General features: G+C 52.3%; 1 protein-coding gene across 1 annotated transcript in view; it reads right to left on the reverse strand.

Moving 5' to 3' along the window:
• The window catches only part of LOC137444986 (macrophage mannose receptor 1-like), a 62,826-nt gene that overhangs the window by 30,938 nt on the left and 19,546 nt on the right, over positions 1–12,342 (reverse strand). The window contains exons 7-14 of the mRNA XM_068146366.1: positions 11,070–11,252; positions 10,134–10,288; positions 8,531–8,644; positions 7,735–7,850; positions 6,028–6,176; positions 4,737–4,936; positions 3,745–3,866; positions 451–583 (exon numbers count right to left, since the gene is read on the reverse strand). Coding sequence (XP_068002467.1) covers positions 451–583; positions 3,745–3,866; positions 4,737–4,936; positions 6,028–6,176; positions 7,735–7,850; positions 8,531–8,644; positions 10,134–10,288; positions 11,070–11,252 — 1,172 coding nt within the window. The remainder of the gene's footprint in view (positions 1–450; positions 584–3,744; positions 3,867–4,736; positions 4,937–6,027; positions 6,177–7,734; positions 7,851–8,530; positions 8,645–10,133; positions 10,289–11,069; positions 11,253–12,342) is intronic.

Here is a 12,342-nt window from a genome sequence, read left to right on the forward strand (position 1 = left end):
TCAGCCTGGAGAAGAGAAGGCTCCAGGGAGACCTAACAGCAGCCTGCCAGTACCTGAAGGGTCTACATGAAGGCTGCAGAGGGACCGTTGGCAAAGGCCTGCAGGGACAGGAGCAGGGGCAATGGCTTCAAACTAGAGCAGAGCAGATTGAGATTGGATGTGAGGAACAAGTTCTGCACCAGGAGAGTGGTGGAACACTGGCACAGGTTGCCCAGGGAGGTGGCTGAGGCTCCATGGCTGGAGATATTCAAGGTGAGGCTGGAGAGGGCTCTGGGCAACCTGATCTAGTGGAGGATGTCCCTGCTGAGTGCAGAGGGGTTGGATTGGATGAGCTTTGCAGGTCCCTTCCAACCCAGCCCAGTCTGTGATTCTATGAAAACAAATTGGGTAGTAAAGTCTTGATGTCACTCGTGGCATTTACAGCAGGAGCTGTGGGAGTTTCTGCTACAGGTGGGAAAATAGAGGAAAAGTTGGAACACAAAATGATTTACTCACTGGTGAGCCATCACTCCAGACAAAGCCACCACTGGAGTCCAAAGCACTTAAACCCATCCAGAACGAGGTGTGAAGATAATCTCTGTCTCTGAATGATTATAAATGCAGACAGTCAGCCACAGAGAAACACAGAAGGAGAAAGCCTAGCAGTGCCTTAGTCTCACTGCTCTGATGCTTGAAGTATCACTTGAGACAAGAAGGCTGGGGAGGGACTGCTCAGGATCTCAGGCAGTGATAGGACTAGGGGGAATGGAATGAAGCTGGAGGTGGGGAGATTCAGGCTGGAGGGGAGGAGGAAGTTCTTCCCCATGAGAGTGGTGAAGGCCTGGAATGGGTTGTCCAGGGAGGTGGTTGGGGCCCTGTCCCTGGAGGTGTTTAAGGCCAGGCTGGCTGAGGCTGTGGCCAGGCTGATGTAGTGTGGGGTGTCCCTGCCCATGGCTGGGGGGTTGGAACTAGATGATCCTTGTGGTCCCTTCCAACCCTGACTGATACTATGATACAATCATACATAGCAGTTCTTCAGCTGCCATGTGGGGAAAAGCATCCTGGCAGTGCATGTGGCAGGAAGCAGTGAAACACAGAGCTACATGGGAAAGGTGCACAAGGACTGACTGACAGGAAATGGTATGGGAAGGGCTGGGTTAGAGCATAGGCATCCAAAATTAGCCCTGTCTGTGCTCACAGGCTTTGGTGAAACACAGTATGGCACAATAAGCACATCACTATGCCAGGCTCTCCAGAGTCTCCCCTTCTTTCCCCTCAGGAAGGGGCAGCGAATTAGCTTAAGCTCTTCTTCTCCCAGGCACCCAGCACCAGAACAAGAGGACACAGTCTCAAGCTGTGCCAGGGGAAGTTTAGGCTGGAGGTGAGGAGAAAGTTCTTCACTGAGAGAGTTGTTAGCCATTGGAATGTGCTGCCCAGGGAGGTGGTGGAGTCCCCATCCCTGGAGGTGTTCAAGAGGGGATTGGATGTGGCACTTGGTGCCATGGTCTAGTCATGAGGTCTGTGGTGACAGCTTGGACTTGATGATCTTTGAGGTCTCTTCCAACCTTGGTGATACTGTGACACTGTGTGTGTGTGAGGCTGATGGAGCTGGGGTTGCTTAGCCTGGAGAAGAGGAGGCTCAGGGGAGACCTCATTGCTCTCTCCAACTCCCTGAAGGGAGGTTGTAGCCAGGTGGGGGTTGGTCTCTTCTCCCAGGCACCCAGCACCAGAACAAGGGGACACAGTCTCAAGCTGTGCCAGGGGAGGTGGAGGAGAAAGTTCTTCCCAGCAAGAGAGATTGGCCATTGGGATGTGCTGCCCAGGGAGGTGGTGGAGTCACCATCCCTGGAGGTGCTCAAAAAAGGCTTGGATGTGGCACGTGGAGCCATGGTTTAGTAGTCATGAGGTCTGGGGTAGCAGGTTGGACTTGAAGATCTTTGAGATCTTTTCCAAACTTACTGATTCTATGATTCTCTGATTCTATGAGTATCTCCTCTGCTGGTCAAGTGTACATTATTTAAAAGCATCCATTATATCTCTCTGAATTTGTGATGGTTTAGATGTTAGGTGCCTTTAAGAACCACAAAGATACAGACCTGCAGGAGCTGGACCAGGAGGTCTGTTTCATTCCCTTAAGCCCTGCATCCCTAGAAAACTGATTGCAGAGTCAGCTTTCTGCTTTTTTCCCCCTCCCTCTCACCCCCTGGGAGGACACCCAGGCTGTTACCTCTTGTGGGGAAGGCCTGGTGTAAGCTTTGGCAGTGCTGCCAACTGGGGCCTGGAGCTGCCTAATTGGGCCTGGAAGTGTCTAATTGGGACCTGGAGCTTTCTAATTGGGGCTTGGAGCTGCCTAATTGGGACCTGGAGCTGTCTAATTGGGACCTGGAGCTGATTAAATGGGACTGGGAGCTGCCTGATTGGGACCAGGAGCTGTCTAATTGGGACCTGGAGCTGACTAATTGGTACCTAGAGCTGTCTAACTGGGACCTGGACCTGCCTAATTGGGGCCTGGAGCTGTCTAATTGGGGCTTGGAGCTGCCTAATTGGGGCTTGGAGCTGCCTAATTGGGACCTGGAGCTGATCAAATGGGACTGGGAGCTGCCTAATTGGGACCTGGAGCTGCCTTATTGGGACCTGGAGCTGCCTAATTGGGGCCTGGACCTGTCTAATTGGGACCTGGAGCTGCCTAGTTGTGGCTTGGAGCTGCCTAATTGGGACCTGGAGCTGATTAAATGGGACTGGGAGCTGACTAATTGGGCTTGGAGCTGCCTAACTGGGGCTTGGAGCTGCCTGATTGGGGCTTGGAGCTGCCTAATTGGGACCTGGAGCTGATTAAATGGGACTGGGAGCTGACTAATTGGGCTTGGAGCTGCCTAACTGGGGCTTGGAGCTGCCTGATTGGGGCTTGGAGCTGCCTAATTGGGGCTTGGAGCTGCCTGATTGGGGCTTGGAGCTGCCTAATTGGGGCTTGGAGCTGCCTGATTGGGGCTTGGAGCTGACTAATTGGGACGTGGAGCTGCCTAATTGGGGCTTGGAGCTGACTAATTGGGCCTGGAGCTGCCTAATTGGGGCTTGGAGCTGCCTAATTGGGGCTTGGAGCTGCCTAATTGGGACCTGGAGCTGCCTAACTGGGGCCTGGAGCTGCCTAACTGGGGCCTGGAGCTGAGAAGAGGCATTTTAGCTGTGTCACAGTGGTTTGGTATGGAAGGTAGAGAGGCATGGGGGAGGGGGGGATGGGGATGGGGGCATGAAGGCCTGGGTTGGTTGGCCTGGTTTAAAGGGAGGTTTGGGTGAAGCTTTGGCTTAATGTGGCTCTGTGTTAAGCCCAGACTGTGGATTCTGTGTGTTTGAGCTGCTTTGTACTGCTGTGTGTAGTTGTGAATGGCCTTTCCATTTCAACTTCCCCATCCAATCCCATCCTGTGTGTGAGTGATTCTGTTTTGCCCCTTCTGGAAGAGGTGAAAGAGCATCTGTCTGGCTCTAAACTAAAACAGATTTGAACTCAGCTGAATTCAGCTTATCTATGTCCAGGTTACTCCAGTGTGTAGCCACTGGCTTCCCAGGGGCCTGCACAGAAAGCCCTCTTGCTCTCCTCTTTCTGCCCATGCCCTTCTGCCACGTTGCACTAACAGTCCCTGTCTTTGCAAAGCAGAAACTGATCACCAGGAGTCCTTTCTGTCTTTTAGGAAGGTTAAGCTCTTGAATGCTTGGGAGGGTTGGGTTTTTTTTTTCCCCCCTATCTATAAATGATGTGCAGATACTCACAAGTCAGCTATGAGTTTTTGTTCTTCTTCACTGTGGATGCATGCCAGGTCTCCTCCAATGGCTCTGCAAAAATCTCTTGCACCAAACCATGTCTGCATTTTCTCCCTTTCTCCCCGAAAAATCTGCAAGAGGGCAGTGAAGGACTCTGCTGGCTATTACAGAAGAGACAATGCCCTGGGCTCCCCCCTTCCTTCTGCCCTCCACTTCTATCACTTGCTGTTTAATGCTGCACCCATAAGCCTGGGGTCATTTATCAAATCTGATTACTCAATAGTTAGAGCACCTCTGGAATGGGGTGCCCAGTTCTGGGTTCCCCAGTTCAAGAGGGACAGGGAACTGCTTGGAGAGAATTCAACAGAGGGCTACAAGGATGATGAAGGGCCTGGAGCATCTCTCTTAAGAGGAGAGGCTGAGCGACCTGGGGCTGGGTAGCCTGGAGAAGAGAAGGCTGGGAGGGCATCTGATCAATGTCTGTAAATATCTGAAGGGTGGTTGTCAGGAGGATGGAGCCAGGCTCTTGTCAGTGGTACCCAGTGACAGGATGAGGGGCAATGGACATAAACACAATCCCAGGAGGTTCCACCTCAAGATGAGGAGAAACTTCTTGGGTGTGAGGGTGCTGGAGGCCTGGAGCAGGCTGCCCAGGGAGGTTGTGGAGTCTCCTACTCTGGACCCTTTTCAAACCTTTCCAAACAGGAACCTGTGTGACCTGCCCTGGGTGCTCCTGCTTTGGCAGCGGGGCTGGACTGGATGATTTCTAGAGGTCCCTTCCAGCTCCTAGTATTCTATGATCATCCCAAAGACCCTGTGGCTCCAAACTTCAATTCAGCCTCCATAGAGCCCTTTTCCAGCATTTCCCAGCCACACCACTTGGGGATGGCTGGAGACTTGTTACCAGAGATTACTTCCCATGTAGGCAGGGTAAAATCCACCTTCCATGCACCCATGGAAGCTGTTCTCCTTTGACTTGCCTTCAGCAGTCAAACACCTACCTTGAAGCAGAAGCTGCTTGAATGAACACTTTTCCATCCCTCTGGGCATGATGGGAGAGAGGGCAGTGTTGGAGGAGGTGGGGGTGTCACTCCCTCCACCAGCTGCTTGCAGACAAACATGTTTGTTTCCTCACAGTTCAAGACATCCCACAGCCCAGCTGAGGATCCTGTGACCATGGCCACGCAGCCTGGCTCTCCTCCTTCATGAAACACAACATGTTTACAGGTCATTGGGAAGTGGCTGCATCTTCTCAGAGAACACACTGCTTCCTTCAGAGGAACCTGCCCCAGAGAGCTCACAGGCATTGCAATTCCATCAGAAAAGGAAATGTCATCAAATTCCTTTCACATTACTCCATGAGTCACCTCTCAAAAGCAGCAGAGAGCAAAGGATACCAGGAGACACTCCAGGGGCTGATCAGCCTGGAGAAGGGAAGGCTCCAGGGAGACCTCAGAAAGGCCTTACAGTAGCAGAATGGTGCTACAGGAGAGCCGGAGAGAGTATGGAGAGCTGGAGGGTATGTGGTGACAGGGCAAGGGGCAGTGGTTTTAAACTACAGCAGGGTAGCTTTAGAGTACATGTTGAGAAGGAGTTTTTATGTGGAGCTCCTGCAGCGTGAGGCCAAGAGGAGCCCCCAGCACAAGAGAGACACAGACCTGCTGGAGAAAGACAAGCAAGAACCTGGAGAGCATAGTTGGGCTTGCTGGAAGGTGTCCAGAGAAGGGCCATGAGGATGAGCAGAGGGCTGGAGCTGCTCTGCTCTGAGGACAGACTGAGGGAGTTGGGGTTGTGCAGACTGGAGAGGAGAAGGCTCCGAGGAGACCTTCTTGTGGCCTTCCAGTATCTGCAGGGGGCTACAAGAAAGCTGGGGAGGGTGTGAGGGAGTGATAGGAATGGGGGTAGTAGATCCAAGATAGAGGAGGGGAGATTGAGATCAGACATCAGGAAGAAGTTCTTCACCCTGAGGGACACTGGAAGAGGTTGCCTAAAGAGAAGGGGGAGGCTCCAACCCTGCAGGTTTTCCCTGGCTGGGCTGGATGGGGCTTTGAGCAACCTGGTCTAGTGGAAGGTGTCCCTGCCCTTGGGAGGGGGGTTGGAACTGGATGACCTTTAAGGGCACTTCCAACCTAAACCATTCTATGATGGTATGACACAGTCCCAGGTGGTTTCCTGGAGGGAGATACCACAATCCTGATTTAATCCCTTTAGCCTCACCAGAATGTCACTCTGTCATCTGCTGCTTCATGCCAGAGCACTTTGTAGTGTTGAGTCCCTGCCTGTGGCACATACCTGGCATTCCCAAGTTCCAGTGAGTGAAGATGACCATATCCCCATTGGCCCAGCTGAACGTCCCCTGCTCCTCTGTGTCTGAGAGACCAATCCAAAAATACTTTGCTGGATTGAATCCAATTACAGAAGTCAAAAAAGCTTGTTCATATCTGTGAAGAATAAGCATCAGACTCCAGCCAGCTCCATTGGTTAACTTTCTCCAACAGTTTATTTCAGCACATCAGGTAAAACCAAGGGGATTTGTTAATTAGGTAGGAAGAGGTGAATAGAATAGAATAGAATAGAATAGAATAGAATAGAATAGAATAGAATAGAATAGAATAGAATAGAATAGAATAGAATAGAATAGAATAGAATAGAATAGACCAGGTTGGAAGAGACCTTCAAGATCATCAAGTACAACCTACCATCCAACACCATCTGATCAACTAAGCCATGGCACCAAGTCTCCTCCTGAACACCTCCAGTGATGGTGACTCCACCACCACCCTGGGCAGCACATTCCAATGGGCAATCACTCTCTCTGTACAGAACTTCTTCCTAACCTCCAGCCTAAACCACCCTGGCACAGCTTGAGACTGTGTCCTCTTGTTCTGGTGCTGGGTGCCTGGGAGAAGAGACCAACCTCTGCCTGTCTACAACCTCCCTTCAGGTAGCTGTAGAGAGCAAGAAGGTCACCCCTGAGTCTCCTCTTCCCCAGGCTAAGCAACCCCAGCTCCCTCAGCCTCTCCTCACAGGGCTGTGCTCCAGACCCCTCCCCAGCTTTGTTGCCCTTCTCTGGACACCTTCCAGCAGCTCAACCTCCTTCCTAAACTGAGGAGCCCAGAACTGGACACAGGACTCGAGGTGTGGCCTAACCAGTGCAGTGTACAGGGGCAGAATGACCTCCCTGCTCCTGCTGGCCACACTCTTCCTGATGCAGGCCAGGATGCCATTGGCCCTCCTGGCTGCCTGGGCACACTGCTGGCTCATGTTCAGCCTACCATCAACCAGCACCCCCAGGTCCCTCTCTGCCTGGCTGCTCTCAGCCACTCTGACCCCAGCTTGTAAATATGGATGGAAGGCAGGGTAATAATCTTACTTTTGTAGTTCCAATTGTCAAATCCCTCAAGCTCCATTTTGCATGTTGGCAATGGAAATGATGTTTAGAACTCAGAGTGATTCCATTCTCCCTTTGGAGTGCTCCATGAGCAGCCAAGCAGTCCTTGTGTTAGTGCAGAGCTGTTACTCACTGGGGACAAATGAGTGCTGCAGCATCCTGCTGAGCTTTATGGTGAGCTTTGCATCTTTAAATCTTGTTACTTTGAGGGGGGAAAGGGTAAGATTCCAGACCTGCCTGTTGCAAAGAAAAGGCTGGAAAGCTCCAGCACAGGAGAAGTCAAGAGGTTTGTGTTAACCTCTTTGTTTTTAGTGCAAGATGTTTGAGAGCAGGCTGGCAACCCAGAGCTGTTGGGGAGTTACTTCAATTGTGTAACTCCTGGAGCCAACAGCAGTGCACATGAACCACAGCAAGGACCTGGATGTTTGTGTCAATGACATACAAAGCTCCTGGTGTATTTTTAGATACTCCTTCAGTTCCACCACAAGTCTCCCACCGCAGGAGAGGTGTCAGAGCAGACACCAGGAGTAACTGCCCAACAAGAGGCTTCTGTTGGGCTCTTCCATCCTGGTTGCCCATCAGTAAGGACAAGAGGGATGTTTCCATACCTGTCTGTCACACTAGCCAGGTAACCTTTGTTTTCTTCACAGATTTTCTTTGCTTCTGAGAAGGTTGCAGGTAGCTGCCCCAGGGAGTAGCAGTAAAAGCCATGCTTCATCCAGCCCTGTTGGCACCGAGAGGCAGGCAGAAGCTGTCAGGCAGCACCACGCAGTACACTTCCAAATACCACACTAACACCACACCCCAAGGCAACATTTATCTCAGAAGAAACGCAGAGGGTAATCAAACAAAGCTTTTGCAACCACAGCTCTGTGCCTTGCCCATTGATGAAGGACACAGAAGCGGTTATGGCTTGGATGTGGCACACAACACTCACAGCCGCTTTGCAGCTCCCGGTGCCAAGCCTGCCCTGCCCCCTCCTTGGGTAGCTGCTGCAAGAGGCTACAGACACTCTGCAGAACAGCCAGCTCAGATATTGCTGCCTCCTCTGCTGGAGTAGCTCCTCTGAGAAGGCTGTGTGCAACCCAAGACCGATAGTTACAGCATGCAACAACCCCGGGGTGGGCTGCAGGGAGAGGCTTTCCTGGGTGAAGAGAGCAGCTCTGCATCAGGAGAAGTGAAGTAAGGAGGTAGGAAAAAAATAGATTCAGCCCCCATTTGTGTTAAAGAAAGAAAGAGTTCCCTTATTCCTCTAAGAAGCCCCAGTACACATCAAACTACCAAACCCACCACTTTTCTAGGGCTGCACCAAAGGCAGTCAGCACAATTGGCTTCTGTGAGCCTCACCGCGATGGGAGTGAAAGCAAGGCACAGGCAGCTCTCACTGCTTTGCTTTGCACTTACTTTCTGGCAGCCTGGGTAGGTAACTTCACCTGCCCCTGATTCTCCTGCCAAAGGTTTCCTTTTACAGAGGTAACCCAGTTTCATCTCACAAGGACTGTCAGCCCAGGAGCCATCCTGTGTGTGGTGAGAAGAAACAGAAGAGAGAGGTGAAACCGAGGGAAAATCCAGCTCCAGCAGGACTCTTCACCACCTTCAGAGAGAAACCTTCCTCCTCTCTTCCTACAGTGCTCTGGGCTCTCTTCCTTGCCTTCCTGCTTTGTCTAGAACTCCAGACAGACATCACAATGAAGACAGAGAGGGTTGTGTTTCCTCAGAGGTGTGGGAATGAGGGCTGCTCAGCGAGTGGTGAGAGCAGGAAGCAAAGATGCTGATCCACTCTGCCCTCACCAGCAGAGGATCTGTAAGGTTCACATAACAAGAAGATAACAAGAAGAAAATGCTGGGGCAGCTAAACACAAAGCATGAAATACTGCCTCATTCTTTCTTCCATGTCACTACAGAATGTCATTTCATGTGGAGTATAAAACAAGGGTGAATTTGCTCTGCCTCTTTACTTCTGTCCCCAGTAGCATGAGGCTGCAAAGTACCTCTAACAAACCTGTAGCTAGGTGGTGTGGGGAAACAACAGCAGAATCAGAGGATGCCTCAGGTTGGAAGGGACCTTAGAGATATCTACTCCAACCTCCCTGCCATGGGCAGGGACACCTCTCAACTAGACTTGGCTGCTCAGGCCTCACCCAACCTGGCCTTAAACACCTTCAGGGAGGAGGCAGCCAGAGACACCCTGGGCAACCTATTCTGGAGTCTCACCACTCTCATAGGGAAGAACTTCTTCCTCAGCTCCAGTCTATCCCTTCTCTCCCTCAGCTTCAAACCATTCCCCCTTGTCCTGTCTCCAGACACCCTCAGGAAAAGTCTCTCTGCAGCCTTCCTGTAGGATCCCTTCAGATCCTGGCAGGCAGCTCTGAGGTCCCCTTGGAGCCTTCTCTTCTCCAGGCTGAACACCCCCAGCTGCCTCAGCCTGTGCTCACAGCAGAGCTGCTCCAGCCCTTGGATCATCTTTGTGGCCTCTTCTGGACTCACTCCACAGCTCTGTGTCCTTCTCCTGCTGGGGACACCAGAACTGGAGGCAGGATTGGAGGTGAGGTCTGAGCAGAGCAGAGCCAGGGGGCAGAATCCCCTCCCCTGCCCTGCTGCCCACACTGCTCTGGCTGCAGCCCAGCATAGATTAGCAAGTCCCTGCTCCAAGGGCTGTCATCAACCACATTGAGTGTGGATGCTGAGTTACTTCAACCAATCTGAGATGGAGATGTAGTGTAACTGCTGCAGGGCAGACCAAGGCTCAGCTCAGTGCACTTCTCTTGCTCCACCATACACCTTCAAGACCTGGACTCCATTCTCCCTCCACCCTGAAACACTCTGAATTAAACCCAGTCCATGAAAACCTTTCAAAGCCTTCCCTCTTTTCACTTCTTATCATTTGGGTTTATTTTGGGGGGAGTTGGGTTTTGTTTGTTGGGTTTTGCTTGGTTTTTTGTCAGATGTTTTCCTTTTGTGTGGCACAAAGGACAGAAGAATGTGAACATGGGAGAGGGATTTGTACCTGTCCCTTCATAAGGATGCAGTCTGCCTTGTCCCCCGTGTGGGCTGGCTCCCTGTGGTGCCACTTGGTGTAAGTCACAGGTGTTCCATCACTCCATTCAAAATACATTGGAACCCTGAAGTCACTGAGACCAATCCACAGCTGATCATCTGGCTCTGGGAACACAAAGGTGTGGGGATGGTTTCAAACAGAACAGCCACAGCCTCACAGAACACATCAGGCTGGAAGAGACCTCCAGGCTCACCCAGTCCAACCTCCACCCAGCACTGCAGGCTCAGCACCAAACCATGGCCCTAAGCACCAGCTCCACACACTGCTTCAACACTTCCAGGGATGGGGACTCCAGCACTGCCCTGGCCACAACATTCCAAGGCCTCAGAACCCTTCCAGGCAAGAAAGATTTCCTAGCATCCAGCCTGAACCTCCCCTGGGGCAGCTTGCAACCATTGCCTCTGCTCCTGGCCCTTGCCACCCAGGAGCAGAGGCTGTCCCCTCCTCACTGCAACCTCCCTGCAGGGAGCTGCAGAGAGCAAGGAGGTCTCCCTCAGCCTCCTCTTCTCCAGCCTCAACACCCCCAGCTCCCTCAGCCCCTCCTCTAGCCCAGGGGCTCCAGGCCCTTCTCCAGCCTGGCTGCCCTGCTCTGCACAGGCTCCAGCCCCTCAGTGTCCTTCCTGCAGGGAGGGCCCAGAGCTGAACACAGCACTCCAGCTGTGGCCTCCCCAGTGCTGAGCACAGGGGGATGATCCCCTCCCTGGCCCTGCTGCCCACCCTGCTTCTGACCCAGGCCAGGATGCCTTTGGCTTTCTTGGCCAAAAGGGAAGGCACAGCTCAGGTCCACTTCTGAGTGAAGAAGACTTTGTGAAAACCAGTGAGGATCATGATCACAATAGCAGCAATCTCTTGCCAGACAGAGGAGTGACCTGCAGGAATACTCACTGTAGCCAAGCTGGGAGACTGTAAAACTCTGCTCCTCAACATTGTGGATACTTGCCAGCTCTCCATCTTCTTTCCTGCAGGAAGTTTGGGCTTCTTTCCATATTTTGGGTGTTCTGTAAAGTCTATAGCAGTGACCTGCATAGGCCACCCATCCCCTGGGGCACTTCACAGGCTTTAAGTCACCTAAAAGAATAATGATTTCCAACAATAAATGAGCTGCCCTGCCCAGTGCTTGCTTTCAAATCAAGAAGAAAATGGTCTGTACTGCTGGGAGTTTGAAATACTGGAGCAGAGGAGAGAAGCAGAAGGCTTAGGAGCACAGAGAATACAAAGCAGGTTTTTCCATCCCAGTTGTGCTGGGAGCCCCCACTGAAGCCCTGGCAGGATTAAAGAAATACTGAGCAATGTGGCATGCAGAGTGCAGGCACAACTGCAGCTTAAATCCCTCTCAGTGAGGCTCTGGGTGCAGCCATTCCCTACACCAAAGAGCCTCTTCTCCTACACAGGGACTTCAGCTTGGGCCACTGTGGTCAGCTGCCTGGATCAGGAACAGTGTGGCCAGCAGGAGCAGGGAGGTCATTCTGCCCTGTGCTCAGCACTGCTCAGGCCATACCTTGAGTCCTGTGTCCAGTTCTGGGCTCCTCAGGTTAGGAAAGAGGTTGAGCTGCTGGAAGGTGTCCAGAGAAGGGCAACAAAGCTGGGGAGGGGTCTGGAGCACAGCCCTGTGAGGAGAGGCTGAGGGAGCTGGGGTTGCTTAGCCTGGAGAAGAGGAGGCTCAGGGGAGACCTTCTTGCTCTCTGCAACTGCCTGAAGGGAGGTTGTAGCCAGGTGGGGGTTGGTCTCTTCTCCCAGGCAGCCAGCACCAGAACAAGAGGACACAGTCTCAAGATGCTCCAGGGGATGTTTAGGCTTGATCTCATAAAGAAGTTCTTCCCAGCAAGAGAGATTGGCCATTGGGATGTGCTGCCCAGGGAGGGAGTGGGGTCACCATCCCTGGAGGTGTTTAGGAAGAGCCTGGACAAGGCACTTGGTGCCATGGTTTAGTTGATTAGTTAGGGCTAGGTCATGAGTTGGACTTGATCTTGGAGGTCTCTTCCAACCTGGGTGACTCTTTGCTTCTGTGATTTCCACTGCTGTGGAGGTTCCTGTGGTTTAGACCTCTCTCATGTGGTCAGCCACACTGGTCGCTGTTCCCTTTGCCATGGTTTTGATCTGCACTAACTCGCAGCAGCCAGGCCTGGCTTGTCTCCTAGCAGTGCCTGTGGAGCTGAGG

The sequence above is a fragment of the Melanerpes formicivorus genome, unplaced genomic scaffold (assembly GCF_026170545.1).
Source record: "Melanerpes formicivorus ecotype bairdi unplaced genomic scaffold, bMelFor1.0.p_v2 SCAF_13, whole genome shotgun sequence".
Lineage (NCBI taxonomy): Eukaryota > Metazoa > Chordata > Aves > Piciformes > Picidae > Melanerpes > Melanerpes formicivorus.